A 25,738-nucleotide genomic window follows, 5' to 3' on the forward strand; every position below is an offset into this window, starting at 1 on the left:
CTCGTAGTGCCACTTTACTTGGAGACTTATAAGGAAAATAAATATGTCAATTGAGTATGAGCCAATGTTACCATGTTTTAGAGGAGAGACCATAAGCACTTTAGCACTGGTTAGCAATGGTAAAGCTCACTGAGTTGTAAGGCCAATAAAAGCAAATTCAGCAAAAATATGGTGAGTGAAGGCAAAACATTTAGGGATGACCCCTTAGATAGGGCCAAATCCAACAAAAAGCATGCTGTAGGCCCTACAAACCAGTGCTGTGGTTACCAGACTCGAACAAAACCACCACAATTGCCAGTACTGATAAATATTCAAATGACTTTGTGAGGCCCAAAAGCTACTAGTCAAGAAGTGCCAAGTTTACTCAATAAACTTTATTTTTTCTCAAAAAGTTTTTTTCTTTTGAATTTTTTACATGCTTTTTGTAAAAAAAAAGCCACTGACATTGATATGCAAAATCGAGAAGAGCCAATATAGAACAATTAATCTATATACAACACAATGTCACAACCTCACACATCACATCAAACAATTTTTGCATGCTCGAACCACACTTCTTCAATCATACTAAACACACACACTCATCCTTACCAAAATCAAAAAATCATACAATCAAAAGGACCCTTGTAGTCCAAAAATGAAAGCTGTTCTAATGGATAGAGCGGGACAAGGGGCCAAAGAAACTCAAACAATGCAACCAAATGGGCTTGGTTATATACAATTAAATACGAAAAACTTTCAATACTTAAAACACTTATTTGATACTGCATAACCAGCCCTCACTGACTAAACTGATACATTTGTTTGAACAAAACAAAGAAAAACAGAGGTCTGTGCGTTTTGAACCCCTTCATTCGTGGGTTTCTCCTCTGGACCAACAAACACTATTTTGTAGATCCAAAAAGTGATCGGTAAAGTTTCAGTGGGATCGATTGGACTACGTAACGTGTGGACAAAGGCAATGTCTTTTATTAGCTTGTGACGGACTTGTGATATCTGACTTCCTCAGATATTGCTCAATCCAATGTGGCTGACTGAAAAAAGGGGGGAAGGAGGAACCATGCCGATGTTCAAATCTATCCTGGCACTAGACTCCTTGAGACGACGTACGATATACTTGTTGGTTAATAAAGTTACGTTTGAAATTTCTTGTTATTTAGCGGCCACACCGAGAGCGAGTTGCGGCATCTCCTTGTCGGCGTGAGTACGTGGCTGCAAACGTAAAAGCAGCGTTTCTTCGTGCGAGGTGATTCTCTATAGTTTTCATAATTTAGAGCATGTACTAACGCTCTCTCCACGATGGATGCAACTTGGCATTGAGCATTAGTACATAGAACTGATAAGATAAAATATTGGACCTCACCTCAGGCAACAGAATGTTTGTATTCGGCTAAAGTTTGTGAAGTATGAAAAATATACTAAATGTTAATAGAGGAGCATAATCTTCCCCTCAAAAATAGATTGCTTTGCATACCTCACTATTCATTCATTGTAATGACTTTAAAGGTTTGAAAGCAACTAAAACTGAATATAACAAAGCAAATACTATAGAAATGTATTCACAATATCAATAGAACCAGAGTTTTAGGATTGTGGGATTAGTTACTGAGGTGGGCAAATAAAACATCTACCATACTCTGAGATACTAAGGGTAACAAGAATGTAATCTAATGAGGAAAGCTATGAAATCAACAGCAAAAAAATAGTCCAACAGTGTCATCACGAAAGCTATTGAAAGGGTCAAAACAAAAGACAGGAACCAATTGTTGACCAAACAGAAATCCGTAAACAACACTAAGTCCAGTATTGGTCTCAAAATACTCGACCCAGAGCTATCAAATAAAGAAAATCATGTTAAAACATTGGTCTATTGTGCAAGCTGAAATCGATTTCAAGGGGATCTTTAAACATCAGCCACTCTTTGCTTATCAAAGAACTAAAAATCTCAGAGAAAGTCTAAACAAGCCAGCCAAATCCACCATCACTGTATATAAAGGGACTACTCTGTGCTTAAATTATGGACATTGCAATAACATAATTAAAGGACACACTATTATGCACCCCACAAAGGAACCTCTATAAAGCTCTACAACACAACCATGTGTGACTCAAAAAATGTTGTGTGCATGCTAAAATGCCCATGTGGCCTGGTAAACGTGGGCAAAACTGAGCGCAAGATGAAAATCCGACTCACTGAACATAAAACCAAATTTGTTAACCACTACCAAAAATCACCTGTTGGTGTACACTGTACTAAGAGTAAACACAATGTTAGCCAAATACAGTTTCAAAACTTAAAAACTGTGCCAATTAAAGAAGGAAGAGACAATAAAAAATGGCTCCCACAAGAAGAATCCTTTTGGATGAACAAATGGGACTCATGTATTCCTAAAATTTTAAATGAACGGTTGGGCTTGAGTTGTTTTTTGTAAAACAACATTTTGTTTATGGCTCTTTCTATTTTACTTGTCCTTTAGCTCTTTTGAATTTTCCAAAGAATTCTGTAGTATGTATTTGTAGGCCCAAAGTGTGTTTCAATTACTGATTCAGCTTTTCATGTTTAGTTTTTGCAAAACTGTTCAGTGGTATTGGTGTTACATTTACTTGAATGCGTCCACAAATTAATGGGATTTTGCACAAGCTGAGGTAACTTATTTTTGATTTCACATTTTACACATTGTGTACTTTCCTTCATATTATTATTTCAAGATGGCGGGAAAGTGAATGCTATTAGTATTTCAGTTTATACACCTTGTCCTTTTTTCCTTTCTGTTTCGCCTTCTTTCTATTTCTACACCCGTTTGCATGGATATTTGACTCGAGCTACTGTGCACGGGCACGCAGACTAAAACCTTGCTTGATTTTGACGAACGGTATGTACGCTATTTTCTTTTTCACACATCACGGTTTCTCTGCATTTTTTATTAGCATTTTTGTTTGAACGGTCTTTTCACTTGTATACAATGGTGTATATACACACCACAAATGTCTTGGGTCCTTTATAACCAAATGGAATGTATTTAACCCTTGTATGATGTTTGGTTTTCACATCAACAATTGAGCACTGGTGTTTATGTGCATAAAGTGAACTGAGTATGTTTCTTATTTGACTGTGCTGTTTCCTGTTTTTTACTAGTGGTATCTTTCAGATGGGAGTGTGTACTCCGCACCGCAAATTCCTTTTCATTCCAATCCACGTCAGCACTTTTTCGTTCAAAAGAGTGAAATCTCTTTCCAGTCACTTTAATATTTAGAGGATATTTTTATTTTATTATTTTGTACGTTACTGTTTCTCATGTGGTAACTTTGGGATTTCCATTACACTTATAATAGTTTTGGAGAATACGTTTCTTTGATAATTGATTATTTGTATTCTAGTTACATTTCAAAATACCATGCCCTGATGAAGGGCTTGTTCCGAAATGCATTGTGTTTATTTAATGGGACCTCTTCAACAAAGTGAATTGTTAATTTACGTGTAACCACGTAACAAAACAAATGTGATTTAAGAACAATTGATTTTGTAAATCAATACATTTACATTTGAAAATGATGACGATATGATGGAATATTAATGATTGGATTGAATTTATTTTGGAGTGCTAAGTGGGGACGTTGATCTTGTTTGAGACAACACAAACTGCATTCTTTCAATTACAACCTGGCCCACAATAGGGAGGACAATCCCATAAGAATTTCAGACTCACAATAAACCATGAGGGTGTGTCTTTTACAAGACAGCTGTCTGACTAACTGGGTGCTAGGCCATTCCACCCATTAGGACCAGTGAAGGACAAAATAGGAAAAGTTAATATACGGAGTAGTGTTTGACAGAGACCACTCATCTCACTTCCACACAAAGCAAACACCATTGGACATCTTAGATGCAGAAAACAAGATCCTCTGGTGAAGCACTCAATGGGCTTCAACACGTGTTTTGAACATTTGTGTTAATGAAGGTTATTCTTACGGCAGCCCACCACTAGTCTCTGGCAGGGTTTCACTGAACTTAAAGGTGCATATTCAATTTAAATTTAAATTTCAACTTTATTCGATCATTCTTAGGCACAATCATAAAATTTCAGGAACAACAATACATTTAAAAGAAGAAAGACAAGTCTGATAAATAAATATGGTGACCATTTCATCTGAATTCTTATAAGAATGAGTTTAAAAATTCTTACAGAATTTCAGTTTATAAGTACTAATTACTGCCATGTCAAATAAAAATTTAAATACAGAGTATATTTAGTTAAATAGATTTTCCTACAAAGTTTTATCTTCAAAAGGTCTTTCACTTTTTACTACAAGCCCATAGGGATGAGGCTAGGGAGAAGCACACTAAATGGCCTGGTAATGATTTGAAGAAGAATAGTGCAACCCTGCATTGGATAAAATTTTGGCTCTTTAAAATTCGTACAATATACCTTTTCCTTTCTTTAGGATAGTGACCACAATAAAACAGTATATTTAGATCTGTTTGGGCAGAGGACTTGTCACATGGGCAATTAATCAAGTCCAAATGGTTATAAGTTTTCGATGGAAATCCCAACATTAGACTGTCGCAAGGGCAAGATGGCCGCTGACAGTCCGTAGGGGGTAGCAGCCCTCAAGCCACTCTCCTATGCTGATACCTTGATGTAATGGTGTGCTGATCTTGTTCGTGATAGATCTTCGGTTTTTGGCTACGTTGGATACAGAGATGTTCGAAGGCCTTCACAGGCTAGTGATTACCCTTGTCTGGTTGCCTGCAGAGGTGCAGCTTAAGAGAAAGCAGAGCGGTGTTTGGGAATCAGCGGCAACTACAATTAAGGAGACGATCGCTCATTTCCTGGAGAGTTGGGAAGCCGTCAAGCGTGTCATGGCCCCGAAAGTGCTGAGGGCAGTGAAGGTGATTCAGGAGAGAGAGGAAGAAGAGCTTGGACTGTTAAGTGAGCCCGACATTCCTGCGGCGAATCTAAGGGCTAAAGCACGGCAGAGAGCTCAGGCTCGGAAGGAAGCAGCAAAGAAGCGTGAGGAAGAGCGCTTCATAGCAAGCGAGAAGAGGAGAGAAGAACGGCGCGAGGAATTACCTGCGGGGGGCGCCGTGGATCTTGGTGCTGAGTCCCTGAGAGAGGCGATCTTGTGGCAGCCTCTGATCTTCGAGTCCTTCCAGTCCTTCCAGCTGCGTCGAGAACAAGCGTCGCCAGCGCTAGCAGATTTCCCGAAGAAAACGATGGAGGCAGAGATTGCAACCACAGAGCCCGTGATGTGCGCTGAGACAGCTGAGGTGACAGGAGCAGCTGTGGGAATGGAGACTGCAGCGAATACAGCATGCCCTGCTCCAGCCGAAGTTACAGAGTGTATGACCGGAGCCTCTTTAGTAGGCGGGGGCGGGGTCAATGATGTGGAAGGTTAGATCTACGACGGGGACAGGGGAGGAGCCGAAGTTGTGGAAGAAGGCATCAATGACGGGATTGACGCAGTACAACGTGTTGATGTGCAACTTGATGTAGAAACTAGTGTGTTGGCAAGTACAGAATTACAAGAAGGAGTAGATTCTTTGGTCAATGAAAAGGAAAAGGATCTACATGTGAAAACGAGCGATCTCGTTATAACAGCGTCTAAATCTGTGATTGAGCAGCAAGGCGATCCACAAGGGGAAAGGTTGGCTGCAACTATAGGACATGCTGAGCATTTAAACACACAGGTGGATTTGACAGAGGGGGGGGAAACACCCTCTAGGCAAGCAGGAGTCCCATATGCAAGTGCAAGTGCATATGCAAGTGAGCATGAAGCAGAACACAATGGTCAGCAAAGGGAAATACTCATGCAGCAAAGTGCAGCCACTGGTGTTACCATAAACACAGTAAACGCGCTAAATACAGTAAATACAGCAAATGTAGCAGCTTACCCAAGCAGTGGCGCTATTCCTAAGGAAAATATTAAAATAAAGTCTTTTAAACCGGCTAGATCTGTTAGATCTAATGATGTCTTATCACCAGAGTCTAGGAGGTCAAATCAGGAAAGAAATATAAATATCATCAGACAATCATCTGCCACAGGGCCACTTAGCAATGAGGATGATGACAAGGAGGAAGAGGAAGAGGAAGATGATGAAACGGATCTAAGTTCCACCTCACCTGCAGAGTCAGAGAATTCTTTATTGAGCGGTTCCTAACAATCAGATACATATTCCTCAGGATTAGAGATGGAGCAGAACACTGCTTTAAAAAGAAACCCGAAAACCAAAACTTATAAACCTAGGGGAAGACCTCGCATGAGAAATAATAGAGTAGGGAGTACGCTACAAAGAAGAGTAGCTAAAAAGCTGGACTGGGATAAGACAGTTACATCGCAGAGTCTACAAGATGGAACCAGAGGCGGTAGTCTGCAGGAGGTGAATGAGCAGGAGCAGACTCAGGACCAACACCAAAGCTTTGCAGAGTCGCACACAGATCAATTTGATCTTCTACTCTCTACATTGAAACAAATACAAGGGGAAGCTCGGTTGGAGAGTCAAAGAGCCAAGCGCGCTAACAAGAAAATACAGAGATCTCTCCACAAAGTACATGAAATGTATACTGAAGTCACTGGTAGATTGACGGAGGTTGAACAGAGGACTGGCAAAATGGAAGATGAGATGGTAAAGCTGCAGGAATCTAGACAGGGGCAGGAGAAAACAGAGTCTGATATACTTTGGAAACTGGAAGACTTTGAAAACCGGCAGAGGAGAAACAACATAAGACTGCTCGGAGTGGAGGAAGGGAAAGAAGGAGGAGATATAAGAACCTTTGTTGTGGATTTGCTGAAAGGTGCCTTCCCAGAGATGGATAATTGGGATTGGGATAAGGAGGTGCAACGAGCGCATCGATTTCCCCTCACGCAGAAAAAGGGCAATGTGGGTTCAAGAGCAAGAGCTAGTCTTGTGTATGTGGGAAATTACTTACTAAGAGAGGAAGTAATTATGAAGGCTAAACCCATGAAGAAAAGAACATATAAAGATATAACTTTTTTTGCTCGCCCAGATTTTTGCCACACAACAGTGGAAAGAAGATGGCGTATGAGGCAACTTATAATACCATTTTAAAATGTAGGGTGTGAAGTGTATTTACTGTTTCCTTCTCGCCTTAAAGTAGGACTTAATGGTCAGTTCAGAGTATTTTTTTCTGAAATAGTTGCGCAGGAGTATTTGACTTTTCTTCGAGAAGAGAGAACACATAGGGAATGGAATACACAATCTGATCGGATTGAAGGCATAAGACAAGTAGCTTGCATAACAAAGAAATAAAAAAGATGGGATCGAGTTCTTTTTGAATAAAGGTTTTAAGAGATGGATCATGGGGGAGTGGCTGTGGGAAACTCCCCTGGGGGGGGCTCGGCTGTCACACATAGGTCAGGATTGACCTATTTGCCAGTAAGGGAGGGGGGGGAGGGGGAAGAGGGAGCTGGGGGGGAGCTAGGGGGGGCACAGGGCACGGCAGGACACAAAAGAGAGAGATGTATCTTAGAAAGGGCACCAGCAAAAATGGGAGAACGGTTAGGGAGGCGAAAATCCAAAGGAAGAAATATAAGAAATAATGATACTAGAGAGTTGATAAGATGTTGGACAATAATATGGTAAGGGTGCATACGAGACTGGAGGTGGGAAAAGTCATATGATAAGTTAAGCTGTGGGTGTTAGGTGTGTAACATGGAATGTATGTGGTTTAAATGACGGTCAAAAAAGAGCAAAAATTTCAGTAGCCTTAAAACAAATGAATGTGGATTTTGTATGTATCCAAAAAACACATGTTATGGTAACACAAACACATTTCCTTAGTCATTTAGGATTTCATTTATTAGTAGATTCAAGTCAAGGGGTTAAAAAAAGAGGGGTAGCTATTTTAGCTAGAAATAATAATACCTTGACTAGGAAGAAAGCACAGGATAAATTGGGAAGATGGGCCATGGTTGAGTGTTTTATAGATGGGGAGTGGACAACGCTTGTAACTGTTTATGGTTCAACGGAGGATGACCCCGAGATTTTTCAATTTTTAGATGTGGAGTTAGCTACCTGGGCACCAAAAATTATTTTGGCAGGTGATCTTAACATAAATGGAGCAGATGGATTAGGATTGGGCTCTTTTGGAAAATATAAAGGTCGGAAAAAGAGAGTTAATCAGGCATTACATAGTTTAGTCTTAAATAATGCTCTCTCAGATGTATGGGGGAAAAAGAGATTGGATAACAAAGGTTTTACATATTACTCAGCCCCACATCGAACGTGTGCAAGGTTGGAATATTTTTTTGTTTCAAGTGCTACCATATCGAATTCAAATATTGAAAGGCTGCCACGGATCCTTAGTGATCATAATCCCTTAGTACTTACAATAGCAAAAAAAACAAATGCTAGACAATATACCAATTGGACTTTCGAAAGAGGGCTGTTAAAAGAGGATAAATATATAGAACATATGAATAAATGGATTAGCGATTTTTTTTTTAATGGGGATACCGCGGAATTAGGGGTGGTCTGGGATACCTTTAAAGCAGGGGTACGGGGGGAAATGAAGAGCTATAATTCTTATAAACGGAAACAGATGCAGCTGAGGAACTTAGAGCTATCCGAAAAGGTACTCAAGGCAGAGGAGAATTTAGAAAAATGTGCTTTGACTGGGAGTCAAATGGATAAGGCCTTGATAGAACTAGTGAAAGCAAAAGGCAAGGCAGAGAGCGATATAGCTAGCAAAGCTGCGAAAATATACACTACTAAAAGGGAGAAGTGTTACGAACTGAGTGAGTCAGTAGGGAGAATCTTGGCTACCCGGACAAGGCAACAAGAAGCGGTGGGAACAGTGAGAGAAATTAGGGATACGTTAGGTAGGGGGCATACAGAGTCGAATGAAATAAGGGAAGTATTTAGGACTTTTTATGAGAAGTTATATGATGATGAACTAGCGGGGCGAGACATCCGAAGAGATAAAGAGGATATGAAGGAGTATCTTCAAGAGATCCCGGTAGATATATTGGAGGAAGATGACGCAGATGGTCTAGAGCGGGTCTTACAGACAGAAGAAATTAAGGAGGCAGTATGGAAACTTCCCTCAGGTAAAGCAGCGGGCCCTGACCAAATACCTATAGAGTTTTATAAAGTGTTTTGGGATATTTTGGAAGAAGAGCTAATAAAGTTCATGCAACTGGCACAGTTGGGTAAATCAGCACCCAAATCATGGGGGAGTGCCGAGGTGGTGGTAATACTAAAAAAAGGGAAAAATCCGGAGGAACCAGGATCTTACAGACCCATCACTTTAATGAATGCAGAAAGTGTTCTCCAAGGCATTGGCATCAAGACTTGCCAGAGTAATCCATAAAATAGTTAGTAGTGCTCAACATGGTTTTATACCGGGAAGAGGGACCACTCACCACATACGCAAAGTAATAACTTTATTTGATGTTACAACAGTCACAGGAGACCCGATGGCAGTAATGTTATTCGATGCAGAAAAAGCATTTGATCGGGTCTCCTGGGATTATCTTTGGTATGCTTTAGAAAGAACAGGTATTAAACAGGGATATCTTAAAGCAGTACAGACTTTATATTCAAATCCGGTAGCAACTTTACGTGTGAATGCTGGGAACACGGGGCAATTTCGAATAAAAAGGGGTACAAGACAGGGGTGCCCTTGTTCACCGCTTTTGTTTGCTATATATATGGACCCACTAATCCGTAGAATAGAGATGTCTGAGATGATCATACCTCTAACAACACTTATCAGGCATTGTAAAATCTTAGGCTATGCTGATGATATTGCTGTAATCACTCCTAATCCTACTGAATCTATAGAACATCTGGAAACTGAGGCGATGAAATTTGGAAAGATATCGGGTTACAAATTAAATACATCCAAAACACAGATAATTAAAAACTCTTATACTACCTGTACAGATAATCGAGTGACGCAGGCAGGTACATACTTAGGGGTAGTTATCTTGGCAGACTTGGATTTGTTAGTGGAGAAGAATATTACCCCCTTAATTAAGAAAGTAGAGAAAGACCTGGACAGGTGGGACAACTTGCACATGTCAATTGTGGGGCGGACGAATATAATAAAAATGCTGGTTCTCCCAAAATTTTTATATTTATTTAGAGCTATACCTTTGTTATTCGATGTCAAATTATTTAAAAAATTAGAGTGCATAATTAATAGATTCATTTGGGCAAAGGGGAAAACTAGAAGAGCCCTCAGATTCATGACACTTCCGAGAGAGAGGGGAGGCTGGGGAGTACCAGAATTAAAGCTTTATTATTGGGCAACAGCTCTTCAAAATATGACTGGCTTGCTGGGAGGGGCAGAGTCAGAAGGTTGGAGCAAATTTGGAACATTGGCAATTTATGGACTAACCTTGGGAATAGAAGCGCAGAATGTGTTTTTGAAGTTTACAGAGGCTAGTTATTACAAGAGGACAAAGTTTAAGACGCTCATAGCAGCATGTACAATTTGGAAAAGTTTTGTTAAAAGAATAGGCTTGGGGAAATATAATGTGTACACCAGGGCCCTTATTTATGAGGCCTTGCGTCAGTTTTGCGCCGCCGGTGCGTCACTTTTTGTGACGCACCAGCGGCGTAAAATATGCGCCTTGTTGCGCCATATTTAAAAAGTGACGCATCTAGGTAGATGCGTCACTTTTTAAACCCCTGCGCCACATTATACCTGCGTCAGGTATAATGTATGCAGAGGGGGCGTTCCCCCGCAAAAAGCCTCGTAATAGTGACGCAGTGAAATCTATGAGATTTCACTGCGTCACTTTTAGGATGCTGTTGCGTCAAAATCTTGCGCCTGCCTCACAGCAGGCGTAAGACTGACGCAAGCCCTTTCACATGGGGCTTTTCCCATGTGAAAGGACGCATTGCTGGAGTTGCGTCACTTTTGTGACACACTCCAGCAATGCGTCACTTTTGCGCTTACAGATACGTCAGAAATACTGACGTATCTGTAAGTCCTTGCGACATGATGCGTCATACATTAAATATGACGCATCATTGGTGTCGCAAGGAGTGCGCAGTGAAAAGTGACGCATCGCTGTTTTCACGCAGTGATGCGTCACTTTTCATAAATGAGGCCCCAGATTTTCACATAACCCAAATCTTCCACAGGAGATTTTCTCGGGTTCCACATTTATTGAGTGGGAAAATAAGGGAATTAGTAGTATAGGGGATGTAATGGGGAAACAGGGGGTTTTTCAATTTTCAGAATTACAGGCTAGATTTAAGCTAGACACCAGGCAATTTTTTAAATACCTACAAATTAGGAGTTTCCTTTTGAATAAAAAGGGAGGTGCTTTGGGTTTTAGGCGCGATCCTATTATGGAAGGGGTTCAATTAGGGGAAGATTGCACTATCAAGAGGTTTTATGCTGAATTGATAAAATCAAAACAGGATGATTATGAAAAATGGAATGAAAAATGGAAAGACAATCTTAACATCAGCGGGAAAAGCTTTGGTATCTCTTTAGAAAAGGGATATTCTCTGTTATGCTCGGCACCTTTGCAGGCGCAACATTATAAAACATTGTATCATTTATATTATACCCCTGCAAAAATAGCACAATGGGGAGGTACTGTGGGTATTAAGTGTTATAGGTGTGGTAGTCTGGAAGCTGATCTAAAACATGTATTTGCAATGTGCCCTCATCTATATTCACTTAAAAAAGATATTGAAGGCTTTATAAACAATATTTTAGGAACTGAAATTGTGTTAACTCCCGGAACTATATTATTAGGAGTAAATATGGAGGATGAACAATTATCAAGCGGGAGGGAATTTTTATTTGTAGCATTATCAGTTATGAGATTATGCATAGCCTCTGCATGGATCGACCCTATTCCGCCCACTTTTCATAATTGGTTGGCCAAATTAATAACAACATATAATGTGGAGAAAGAGAGCTATGCATGGAAAGGGAAAAGGGGAAGGGAGTTGGGTAAGCTAATATGGGGTCCCATTACACGATGGAAGGAGGGTGAAATAGAATAAAAGCTAGATGTGAGTAAAACTCGGGTGATTTAGGACAACATATAAGGTATCAATTGCTATTATGGTAATATTCTGAGAGACAATAAAATAATTAAAAAAAAAAAAAAAAAAAAAAATAAGGCAGGTAGATGATTAATTAGGATTTAACTGTATACAAGTGAATTTACGGAAATATTATAGAATGGAAACTTTGCTTGATTAGTTTTATGTTTTCAGAACCTCGACTGATATTTCTGATCATTTTTTTCAATTGGGTGTTGCTCCTTTTATTATTATTATTGTTGTTGCTTGATTTGCTTTTTTCTCTCAATGTGATGTATTTTTGTTAATAATATTGCCGTGCCCTGTATGTAATAGTAAAAACTTTCAATAAAAAGATTTTAAAAAAAAGGAAACCCCGACATTAGTGGGATCAGATTTAGGCGAAATCGGAGTAATATAATATTATGTTGCCGTATTGTAACCTCCTCTAGGTAGAGGAATGTACCGTCCCAAATAGGTAAATGTCGTTGGTAAACCAGGATAGACTGCTTCCTGGGGTTATTCTCCCTACAAGTATACTGGCCTTTTAGCATAAAGGTGATGACCAGTCTTTGCTTGGGCATTGACCTTCAAGACATCGGGTCTGTAAACAATACTTTCATTCCCAACTCTGTAAATTCTCACATGACGTAATTAATCCATTTGATTCTCTTATAATTTTCAAGGCTCAGGCAGTCTTTTATTATATACTGAGTTAAAGAAAGTTTTTCTTCACCAAATTGAAAACCACAGGAGCAGAGGAGCAAATCTAATTGAATCTGTAATATGGGGTAGGCTCAACTCAGTACGGAGTACAAAATTAGATGTTGATTGAGGAAGGAGACCAAGGATTTAAAATACGTATCTTCAATAATTTGGAGTTGTTTGTGGCAGGCCAGACCCCAGACACCTGCTCCATATGTAGCCGCATATTTTGTTTTAGCTTGATAAATATGCTTAACAGTGGCCAAAGGTTTCATGCCCATCCTGGAGGTAAATGCATTTAATGCTCCCAAACTCCTTTCCATTCCCATGGCCCTGGCAACAATTAATCTAGACCACATTTGATTCTTGTCGAAGAGTAACCCAAGATAGGGAAAATACTTCACCACCTCGATTTTCCTTGATTCTGTGTGGAGGTGTGATTATTTTCCCCGGAGACCCCCCCCCCCGACGATGAAAACAAAAGGTTTTGACTGGTTAGCCTTCATGTCAAGAGAGTCCATGAAGGTGGCATAGATGATAATTAGGCGACGCATCCCTATCCCTATTCTGACTATAAGGACTGCGTCGTCTGCATACACCAGAATTGGGAGCTGGATAAACTCAGACACGGGGAGATCAGGGGATACACCCAAGAAGGCATTCCCCACACCATTTGTATAGATGGAAAACAAGAACGGAGCGAGGACACATCCCTGTCTTAGCCCACTTAGGATCTTAAAAGGGCAGGTACTTTCCCCGTTTCCCCTGTATCTAACCGATGCTGATGCCTCTGTGTACAGTAGCTGGATGAAGTCAATTATTGGAGGGTCGATCCCCATCCCTTCCATGATATACCAGCGCTTTGGGTGGGAAGCGCAGTTGGATGCTGCTGAAAGGTCCATAAAGGCAAGATAGATTTTCCCAAACCTTAGCCCTTGTATATTTGTCAATGATCAATGAGAGATCGAGACACTAATCTACAGTTCCTCTGCCCTGTTGAAACCCATGCTGGGCTTGCATTAATATATTATTATCATCTGCCCAAGTCTCTAGTCTGGCTAAAAGCAGATGGCCCATGAGTTTCGATGTAGTGTCTAAATGGGAAATAGAGCCTATAGATTTTCGGGCTACTCTTGTCCCCCTTTTTATGGATAGGAACTATTAATCTTGTCTTCCATGAAGGAGGGGGCTACTATTGCTATGTTATTAAAAATATTGGTCAATAAAGAAAACCAAAGATCATAGTTGTCCCGGAAGAGATCTATTGGGCTCCCGTCCGGACCTGGGGCTCTTCATGTACTGCATAACGATAGGGACCTCCTAACCTCAGTGAGTGAGAATGACAAGATTACCTTCCTAATATTTAGAGGGACAGATGGAGAATGGGCAGGGGGATCAGGGGGCGAGAAGATATCAACAAAATGTTCTATCCACTTCTCCTCTCCAACGTTTGTATCCAACGAAGGGTCTCTATAGGTCTTAAAATATGGTGAGTTGATTATGCCCCAAAACTATCTGCTATCCCCCTGCCGTAGTAGCTTGAGCGAGACTTTCCCAAATTTCCTCCCTAATGTTCTCTCCCTTTTTCTTCTAGCCAATTTAAACAGGTTACGCAGTAAGGCGATCTGGAAATTGATTGTGTGGCCGAGTTTTAACAGAAATGGTAAGGGCTTTCTTGGCTTTGCTACAGGTAGAGTCGAACCATCCCTTTTAGGTAGGACTCTTTCCATTACTTTTACAGGTAAGGGCCGCCTTTATATGCATCAAGAGAGCAGTAAATAAGTGGACTAATGTTGAGGGTGCTATGGATAAATCCATACACCTTTCAATACTAGTTTGGGTGGCTTGTATTATTTCAGGGATACATTTAAATCTATGAATTTGAGCCCATTTCGAATTGATAACCATTTTTCCGGGCCAATATGGGGCGATGAACTAACAGCATATGTTGGCTCCTAGGACTGACTAGAGTTTCACACTCATGTACGGTTAGGAACGGTTCAAGCCATCAGAGCTCCAACAGGGCCGGCAGGCTTACTTCTAGGGATGAGGGAGTACTCTGGATACACCAAAAGCATCAACATCTCTGTGGGTCCAAATCAAAAAGATGGCCAGCAGGCTTCAAGGAAGCACCAGTTTATATTTCTAATGCCAGGCACCTGGGCTGCTGTTACAGCCAGTGTCCAGTTGTAAATGGTCAGACAATCGGACTATGTCAGTCTTTAACTCCTCAGGCTTGGTAAAAAGGACGCAAAAGATTTGGGGCAACTGGGATGAACACCAGGGCTGGACCTGGAACCCAAAGCAACCTTGGCAAATTTGGTCAGACCGACCCCTGTATGGTGCACAGCAAGTGCAGCAAGTATGCCTTATTACTACAACATGTGCTTGAGGGTGAACCCTTTGAAAATGTGGGGAAAATGTCTAGAATGATGCATTCTACAATACATTTTTCATTATATATTCAATTGTGTTAGCTTTTAAAGCATTGTGAAAGACGACATTAGAGTCCACCAGCATACAACAATTTTTGTATGGGCTCTTGAATGATTCTCTCACTATCACTCTCCGATAGTGCTACTCATCTCTCTAGAGCCCCTCTCTCACATGGACTTAATTTGTTTTAAAGTGTCTTTTGTACCATTGTAGGGTGTCAGATCACTTCACTTCACAGAAACATACAGAGGCAATGAGCTAATAAGTGTATAGAAAATGTTATGTAACACAAAGGTGACCACAAGGTGTAGGACTCACATGTCATTCATACTAGTTGGCAGCAGTGCATGGTCTCGAGAAGCACAGACTTGGGTTTCAGAACAAAACTCTACCCAAATAAACTCTTTTTTAGCTTCATTTGAATAATGAAAGACTGGAAAAGAAAATAACTTTCTAAAATGTACCATGCAGTTTGAGGGTCTGCCAACTGGGCAGAACCCTTCCTTGGCTGTACAGACCTCTATAATCCCTGGCACCATCTGCTATGGACTTATAAGGAGGCAAAGTCCCTTGCCATTTGGGTGCACAAATTCACATCACTTTTTGAGGGCAGAGAACATGGGCTTTTGAGCCTGGTTAGCATGACCCAGTAGAGTATCAGAGTCAAACATCTGCATCTAGCAGTGCTAATGGGGGTAAAAAGTGGGCATTTGCAAAGAAGCCCAGTTTCTAACAGTCCCTGATTTCATTTCTGTTTTCTGGCTTCCATCTTCAGATCTGTCCCTCTAGTGTTACTACAGTTGAGTTAACCAAGAATCTGCCACATAAATGGCTTAATCTTGGAATATTGCTTCACCACTAACATTTATTACCTCACTTCACAGACCAAATTGCATTGGGGCTGGCTTTCAAGCCATTTACTGTATGAGATTGATTCTGAAATGTGGAGCAACTTTATAAAATGACTAACTAAAATGTAGTTTCTTTTGAAGGTCCCTGTATCTGTGTGCAGTCTCAGTTGTAATCATGGATTTAGACAAGCTGCTAAAGAAGGGGAGCCGGTCTGCTGCTTTCTCTGTGTTCCATGTCCTCAGGGAGAAATATCGAACCAAACTGGTAAATGGATTATCTGGTGAAGTTTTGTGTCAGAATGTTATATACAGATATGTCATCTGGCATGAACATTGTACACAAAAATAAAGTACCTTTGGGTCTAAGTTTTCTAATATTAACTCCACTTAGGCCATACTTCTATACACAATATCAGATTATATCAGACAATATTGTGACAATGATTTTCTCTTATCGCATGCTGTAAAGAAGGCAGACCATCATGTCACCTATATTATGGATTACTTTACCATGTTTTCTTATTTTTTGTTTTAGATTCTGTTGAATGTTTCAAGTGTCCATGGGATCAATGGCCCAATTCAAAACAAGACCGATGCATCCTGAAACCTATTGAGTTTCTTTCCTATGAAGATCCTTTAGGTGTCACATTAGTGATCATCAGCTTTTTTCTCTCAGCAATTTCAGCAGCCATCCTGGTACTTTTCATCCATTCAAGGGATACACCCATTGTCAAAGCCAACAATCGCTCAATCAGCTACCTCCTGCTCCTTTCTCTCACCCTCAGCTTCCTCTGCTCCTTGGCTTTCATTGGTTTTCCCATCCAAGTAAAATGCCTTCTTAGGCAGACAGCCTTTGGCATTATTTTTGCTGTTTGTGTCTCTTGCATCTTGGCAAAAACCATTATGGTGGTGATTGCCTTCAATGCCACCAAACCCAATAGTGAACTAAAGAGATGGATTGGGTCGAAATTGTCCTATGTGGTTGTGAGTGTATGTACGCTTACTCAGTGTTTTCTATGTGCTTGCTGGTTGTCCCTCTCTCCTCCCTTTTCAGAACAAAATATTGACACACAACCTGGTTTCATCATAGTTCAATGCAATGAGGGTTCTCCCTTTGCTTTCTGGTGCATGTTGGGATATCTTGGCCTTCTGGCATCCATCAGTTTCATCATGGCATTCCTAGCCAGAAAACTGCCTGACAGTTTCAATGAGGCTAAATTCATCACTTTCAGTATGCTTGCATTCATTAGCGTTTGGGTCTCTTTTTTTCCAGCCTACCTTAGCACAAAAGGCAAGTACATGGTGGCCATGGAAGTATTCGCAATATTGTCTTCCACTTTTTCCTTGGTTTCCTGTATTTTTTTCCGAAAGTGTTATATCATTCTGCTCAGACCACAGATGAACTCAAAGGAATATATGATGGGAAAGAACATGGCAAGAAGTGCACAATTATAACAGCTTAAACACCTAAATCACATCCTTACACCAAAATATTCTGTAGGTAAATTGAATATGTAAATATTCTGGTCATACCAGTAATACTGGAAATACTTGTTGTGAACGCTTTGCTGCAAACTGTGGGGTTATGTACTTTAATGTTCTCAGTTTCTAAGGTAAATTGTATAACTTTTTGTGATTTTAATAAAAAAATACAATTAGGCTCTTTTTTTGTGTTGGACAGTTGGGCAGGGTGGCCGATGGTTATTGATTCCTGACTCCGGCTTGTGTTAAAGTAGAGGCAACATTTTGTTAGGGTTGTACTCTAGTGCTTCTGATGGGTCTTCAACAAGATGAGCATAGGAGGTCAAGTATTGGCCTGGATAGGCTCCTTCCTGGCTGACCGCACCCAGGCCGTCCATTTGTCCGAACTCTCTGCCGCGCCCCGCAGGGTGCAATGCGGTGTCCCCCAGGGCTCCTCTCTCTCCCCCCTCTTATTCAACCTTTACATTTTCCCTCTTATTTTTGCATTGCAACAAATGGAGGTCACAGTTTACAACTATGCTGATGACCTCCCCCTTATTAAGTGTCACTGCCTTCCAGTTCGTCATGCTGTTTATCCGGGATTGGATGAATGCGAACCACCTCAAACTCAACCCGGATAAAACAGAGCTGATTCTGACGGGCGGCAGTGGCAACCGTTGGTCTCCTTCATTTTGGCCCCCCTCTCTTGGTGCACCCCCCATTCCCTCTCACTCAGCTAAGACCCTCGGTATCACACTTAATCATCATTTGACACTTCACTCCCACATTAGTTCTGTTGTTTCTTCCTGTTTCTTTACCCTGCGTATCATTAGGAAAGTATCCCGGTTTTTCTCTCCCGCTGCACTCAAACTGATTGTAATGGCCATGGTTTTATCTAAGATCGACTATGGGAACATTATCTACAACGGTGCTCCTGCTTATGCACTTCAACGCCTTCAGCTGGTGCAGAACCAGGCAGCCCGCCTGGTACATAGCCTATCGAAATTTCACCACTTGTCACCCCTCCTCATTGGTCTTCATTGGCTCCCCATCAAGCAAGGGGCCCTGTTCAAACTTGGCTGCCTTATTTTTCAAGCCCGGACGGGCACGGCTCCTGCCTTTATCAACTCCGCCATTACCAACTACTGCCCTTCTAGAGATCTTCGCTCATCCACCAAATCCCTACTAGTCATTCCCCGCTTCAGGAAACAAAGATCAGAAGGCCAGAAATTCACGGTCCTTGCGCCCACTTTCTGAAACACCCTCCCACCCCATATCAGACTCTCTCCCTCATCCATGGAGTTCCGCAAGGCCCTCAAGACTCTCCTGTTCCAGCAGGCTTTCAGTCTATAGTCCTCTGTATTCTCTCTTGCCCAGGAATCCCTCTAGCGCCATGAAACTGCATTGTGAACGTGCGCTCTATACATTTTTAAAAATTCAAATTCAAATCCTCCTAAAAAAAAGATGCCCATGCCAATGGCAAGTCCGTCTGTGCCCGTCCACGTCCTGTCCATGGCCAGCGCCAGTCACTATGTCAGTTTTAATACACAGGACAGCTTGCAAGTTGTTTATACTACAGCAGAGCTTCGGGAACTTAGGGATTTTATTTTGTTTGTAAGTAAGTCCTATTGAATTGTATGGGTCCAGTTACATGTGCTAGTAGCAACTTCTTGCTGCAATCCTGGAATGCCTGCATAAAGAGCTAAAATGATATTTTAGAAAGTCATGTCACATTTAAAGCAGCCTTCATAAGTATTCGCTCCCTTCATGAACATGCAATGGATATTTTTAACCTTTTAGATGAGACCAGGCTTTTCAAATTCTCTTTATTACTGAAAAATGGATAAGGGTGGATTCATGCCCTGACTTACAACTAGTTCTTCCTGAGAAATATGTGTGCAAGTATGTGGATAGAGTCAGAAAGCGAGGTGGGGACTGTCTATTGCATTCAGAAACAATCTTAAGTGTTCCAGATTTTAGTTGGAAGATTTAAAAGGTGCAGGTGCATATCCTCCTCTGCATAATCTCCATTGTTTGGAGTTTTACTTTATTGTTGACTGGCTTTGCAGAATAATTTATTAACTCCCTAGACCTGGCTCTACTGCTTAAAATAATACATTGTTGGAATTTTAGGGATTTAGGAGACCTTAATCGGCATGTTGATGATAAAGATACCTTTTTGGCCAAGACTTTCATGGAGGTTTTGGCTGCTATCTATCTTACACTGATACCTACTAGATCGGCTGAACGGGTGGAACACTCTATTGATTTGGTTTGGTCAAACACCCCTATCCTTATGGCTGACTCTGTGAAGGTAGTCTGGTCTGTCCATTGTCTAATGCATTTCTCTTGGCCTCTTCAATGCAGAAGGCAGGGAGAAATCTGTTGCTGCAGTCTTTTGAGACCAATCCTGGAACAAGGTTGGGATATCCGAATTTAAGGAGGTCTTAAAGTCTTCAAGTCCCTTATTATCAGAAGATGTCAATAAGGATATTATAGCAGTGAGTCAGTGGCTCTCTACTGCGACCGATATTGTAGCCCTAGAAAAAAACCCTTATGAAACAGAGTCACACTCCATTTGCCCAATGGTTTTTCCATGAGCTCTCTTTGGAAAGGCAACATTATACAAGTTTAGAAAGACCCTGGAGAAGACATTATAAGGATGATGATAGGATGAATCACAAACAAGCTTTAAGCAAATATAATAAGGATATGAAACGTGCTTGGAGCAACTTCTACTATAAGAAGATAAGTGAGACAAGCAATAGTCCTGGGGATATTTTTTTAATTATATCACACTGTGGACCCTAACGTATTTTCTCACCTCCTGAAGCTAACTTGAACTTATGCTCTAGTTTGAATGACTTTTTTAAGACAAAATTGTTAAAATCCAGATGAATAAATTGTCATCAAACTCTGGGTATACCATCGAACCATCCTCTAATTCTTTGATGCTTACTTTCAGAAAATAAGCTTTTGCAACTACCACCACTTGATGGGGAGGAGCTAAAAGATTGTTTTTTGAATTGTAAATCGGGATCCCTGGTAAGTCCATGTCCTTAAACATTTTGAGACAGGGTGTTATTACTAATTGCCCTGTTTATCTCAGTTTGTTTAGTTTCATCTTGCAGTTTGGAATTGATCCAAAAACCTCAAAGATGGCAAGTGTTATTCTTCGCTTTAAAATAACAACTACAGATATTTCAGTTCTGTCCATCTTTAGACCAATTTCTCTCCTACCAGCTGCCTCAAAAGTTCATGAAAAAAGTGTTACTACTCAACTTTCAGAGTTCTTGGACACTGCCAAATGTTTCTATCCCTCCCAATCCAGTTTTCCATCAAGTCATAGTATTGAAACTGTCCTGTTGGAAATAACAGATTTCATCAAGATGACCTTAAATCATGGTCATAATGCTTGCTTGATTTTACTAGATATTTTGTAAACTTTATACAATGTATCCCATGATATGCTACTCAAACGCTTGCAGTAATTGGGATGAGAAGGTCGGCATTGATTTGGTTTAGGCCTTTTTTGAATCTCAGAGAGCAGGTATTTTGGATTAAGCCCTATTTTTCAGATGTCAAGACTCTTATGTGTGGAGTGCTGCAGGGGTTGGAACTGAGTCCCACCCTATTCCACATCTATATATACCCTCTTGCTTTTTTGTTGAATCTCATGACATTAAAATCATCTCTAATGCACATGATACTCAGTCACTGAGGGTGATTCTGCCTCAGCTAAGGAGACTGTTCAGGGTTGGCTGGGATCCAAAAAGCTGCAATGCAATCTGAACAAGACATAAATTCAGATTTGTGGCTCCTATCCAATAACTGGCTAGACTGGATGTGTGTTAGTAAAGGAACGGTCTGGCTCCCCCTTCTCCTTTGGAGGTCGCTAGGAATGTAAGGGTGCTGTTTGATGCTCATCTTTCATTTAATTTGCCGTTAGCAGGGAAGAGAAAACCAGGGAGACAAGAAACCGGGAGACTATTGGTTTAAGAAAAACCTTTTCCATATATTTAGCCATAAGGTCAAAGAAATAAATAAACCATCATAAAAGCACTGTGTTACATTAAATGTCATGTAACCTGTGTTACACTGTGCACAAGTGCTCGTAAGAGGGTGAACGGCGCATGTGAAGGAGTATATACAGCGGGAAAATTGGCGCAAACAAAACAAATCACATATACAATATGTATTGTTAGTGATGCCCCTGCAATGGATACAGTCAGTACAAATTGGTATTTGTGGGCAGTTACGAGGAGGGCACCGTAACTCACGCTGTGAAAAGTCAAAGGTGTTTCAGCCTTTGAACAATGTTATGCCATCATTAGGACCAGGCTTTAATTTATTAAGGAACAGTGCTGTATGGTCTGAGAAATCAAGACAAGTGGTTGGCATTGAAGGAAGGCAGGGCACACTACGTCCTAGAATAGCAGTGGAAGCGAGGTGTGCACCTCGGGTTGCATAGCTAAACGTAGAAGCAGATGGCAACCAGATGCGTATAGGGACTGTAAGGGATCCAGTCACGGATGCAAGTGAGATGAGATCGGGGCGGGAGTTATTCAAAATTACATTCAGGATCTAGCGGGGGCATAGATCACGTGGGAGGAATGAACCCACAGGAACGAGAAGGATAAGCCACAACGGCATGAGTACGGTTGTGTGCTCATCTCCAAGGGTTGCAGGAACCCAATTAGGTAAAGAAAACATCCATTGCAATCCAACACTTTCACTAGTGTTGAACTGACTGGAGGGTGAATAGTACAATTTACCCCTCCGCAATCCAACACTTTCCCTACTGTTGCACTGACTGGAGTGGGAATAGTTAGTTGGACCTCTCCACTATCCAACACTTTCCGTAATATTGCAATGACTGGAGTGGGAATAGTATATTTTACCGAACCGATAGAAAAGCTGACATTTGAGGTGAGCAAATTCAGAGTGTCGCTGAATTGCATCTACTGCTGCGGTCCAATCGACACGTTACTGTTGAAGGCAGCAGTTGTAGGGACCAACTAACGCATTCCAATGGGCTTATAGAGCACATCAGTAATTCTGAAAGGCCTCATAATCCCTTAAGGATGGTCTTTCCGCCTTTGGGATTGTGATGTTCATTCCGACAGCCTTTCCATGTCAACCTTTCACTGAAAAAACCATAGGTTTCAGGCAGGTTATAGTTAGGAATTAGCATTTAAAAACCTTAGAAATTCACTTAAAAACCCATAGGTTTCAGGGGCGTTATAATTATTTGGACATTTCATTCGTACAATACCATTGAAATTCCCTGTTATAGTTAGTTCAGATAACCATAACATGTGCGCCCGCAATGCACTGCTGATGACGTCACACATCACATCACTATTGACATGTAAATGCTAATTCCTAAATATAACCTGCCTGAAACACTATGTTTTGTTCAGTGAATTTCAAAGTTTTTTTAAATCCTAATTTCTAACTATGCCTACAGAGGTAGGACATGTGAAGAAAGAAGAAAAAACGCACAGAAAGAAAAAAATGAAATGCAGAAAGAAGCAACAGAAGTCCTCAAAGATGAAGAAAAGTGCATGAAGAAGGAAAACGAGCAAATAGAACAAACAGAAGAGCAGAAAGAAGCCTTGTTGCAAAATCATCTTGTACCCTCAACTTTTTCAGACGGATGCTGGTGGTAACTGAGTCCTACTAACCAGTCCTAAAGCCAGTGCTATGTTTAAAGACACATACATACAGTGAAAACACCTACAAACACTAGGGAACACTATGCATTGGGGTCTCCCTGTGATTAGCATGACCTCCTCTGTAGGCCCCTAGTATATAATAGGGCAGGGGGAATAAAACTACCTCCTAAAACGCGCCACAAGGCGTGTTTGCACACATCACCTCAGGCCCTGTCCCTTCACCACTGTGCAAACACGCTCTCTAGCCGTTTTTAGTTGGGAGATTAAGTCCCCTTGAATCCTGAGGGTCCCTAGGGTCCAAATAGCCCACTAGGTACCTCCAGTACGCGCCAAAGAGCTGCGTTGCAGAGAGATGTAAAAAGGGGCACGGCCTAGACCACCTCTCTGCAATGCAGCACAGGGGCGCTTACTGGAAGCACCTGGTGGACTAGTTGACCCCCAGGGGCCTCAGCATTCAAGTGGAATTATTCCACCAACTTAAAACGCACCACAGGGCGTGTTTGCACACGTCACCTCAGGCCCCGTCCCCTCCCTTCATCACTGTGTAAACGCGCCCTGTGGCAGTTTTAAGTTGGGAGATTAACTCCCCTGGAATCCTGAGGGTCCCTAGGGCCCAACTAGCCCACTAGGTACCTCCAGTAAGTGCCACATAGCTGTTGTAGAGAGGTGTGAAAAGGGGCATGGCCTAGACCACCTCTCTGAAATGCAGCGTAGTGGTGCTTACTGGAAACACATGGTGGGCTAGTTGGCCCCCCAGAGCCCTCAGGATTGAAGGGGAATTATTTCCCAACTAAAAATGCCCCACAGGGCGTGTTTGCACACGTCACCTCAGGCCCCGTCCCCTCCCTTCACCACTGTGTATACACGTTCTGTGGCCATTTTAAGTTGGGGGATTAAGTTCATTTGAATCTTGAGGGTCCCTAGGGTCCAATAGCCCACTAGGTAATTCCAGTAAGTGCCACAGAGCTGCGTTTCAGAGAGGTGTAAAACGTGGAACAGCCTGGACAACCTCTCTGCAAAGCAGTGCAGTGGCGCTTACTGGAAGGACCTGGTGGGCGAGTTAGCCCCTAGAGTCCCTCTGGATTGAAGGGGAATTATTTGTTCAACTGAAAACGCGCAATAGGGCGTGTTTGCACATGTCACCTCAGGCCCCGTCCCCTCACTTCCCCACTGTGTAAACACGCCGTGTGGACGTTTTAAGTTGGGAGATTAAGTCCTCTTGAATCCTGTGGATACCTAGGGACAAATTAGCTCACTAGGTACGTCCAGTCAGCACCATTGCAGAGAGGTGTAAAAAGGGGCACTGCCTGTACCACCTCTCTGCAACGCAGCACAGTGGTGCTTACTGGAAGCACCTGGTGGGCTAGTTGGCCCCCAGGGTCCCTCAGGATTGAAGGGGAATTATTTCCCCAATTTAAAACACACTACAGGGCATGTTTGCACACGTCACCTCAGGCCCCGTCCCCTCCCTTCACCACTGAGAGATTAAGTCCCCTTGAATCCTAATGGTTCTTAGGGTCAAACTAGCTAACTAGGTTTCAGGAAGGTGTAAAAAGGGGTGTGGCCTCTGAACACCTCTCTGCAACGCAGCTCCGTGGCGCATACTGGAGATACCTGTTGGGCTAGTTGCCCCTCAGGGACCATCAGTATTGAAAGAGAATTCATTCCCCAACTTACAACTCGGCATGGGGTGCGTTTGCACAATGGTGAAGGAAGGGGGCTTGGCCTGAGGTGACATGTCTGCAAACACGCCCTGTGGCACATTTTAAGTTGGAGAAGTAAGTCCTCCTCAATCCTGAGGGTCACTGGGGGCCAGCTAGCCCACCAGGTACCTCCAGTATGCGCCAGGTGGTTGCGTTGCAGAGAGGTGTTCAGAGGTCACGTCCCTTTTTACAACACTCTGCAATGTGGGACCCCTGAGTAGGCCTAGGGGGTCAGGGTGCTTCTACCCTGCCCCCTTTGTGCGTTCTGCATGTTTTTTCTTCTGTTTTCTTGTAACTCGATGGCTGCCAACTCTTCCTGGTTTGGAGTATTGACAGCCAATTAGCATGCAGCTCGTGCTCGGCAGGGTGCGCAGATCCTGCGTGGCGATGGATATATATGTGATTTTACTTTTGATTTTCTAAGGAACTACTAAACGGATTTACACCATTTAACCAAAAGGCACAACTCTGAACCAAGGACTACCTTTTGCCAAATTTGGTGCAATTCCATTCAGCAGTTCGAGCTATACCTGCGGCTGAAGGTTCATATGGGAAATTGCATGGGGAAAGCATGTTTTGGGACCCCCTTTTTTTCTCAGCCCCCGCTTGAAGAATCACCCCAAGACTTTCAGGATAGGAGCGGACCGGAGCGCCCCATCAGTTTTTAAAATTTCGCGAAGATTCATCAACCTGCGCCAAAGAATGTTGCGAATATCCTATGGATAATAGGTTCTAACTATAACTACCCACTAGTGACCTAGTGACCGCCAGTAGGTAATATATATATATATATGTATATATATATATATATATATATATATATATATATATATATATATATATATATATATATATATATATATATATATATATATATATATACATACA

At 41.7% G+C, this 25,738-nt stretch overlaps 1 protein-coding gene across 1 annotated transcript in view; it reads left to right on the forward strand.

The window, feature by feature from the left end:
- LOC147678538 (vomeronasal type-2 receptor 26-like) overlaps positions 1–17,463 on the forward strand; it is a 51,316-nt gene extending 33,853 nt beyond the window's left edge. The window contains exons 3-4 of the mRNA XM_086945681.1: positions 16,150–16,273; positions 16,544–17,463. Of these exons, the coding sequence (XP_086801807.1) occupies positions 16,150–16,273; positions 16,544–17,463 (1,044 nt within the window). The remainder of the gene's footprint in view (positions 1–16,149; positions 16,274–16,543) is intronic.
- Positions 17,464–25,738: the final 8,275 nt, after the last annotated feature.

The sequence above is a fragment of the Lissotriton vulgaris genome, chromosome 12 (genome assembly GCF_964263255.1).
Source record: "Lissotriton vulgaris chromosome 12, aLisVul1.2, whole genome shotgun sequence".
Lineage (NCBI taxonomy): Eukaryota > Metazoa > Chordata > Amphibia > Caudata > Salamandridae > Lissotriton > Lissotriton vulgaris.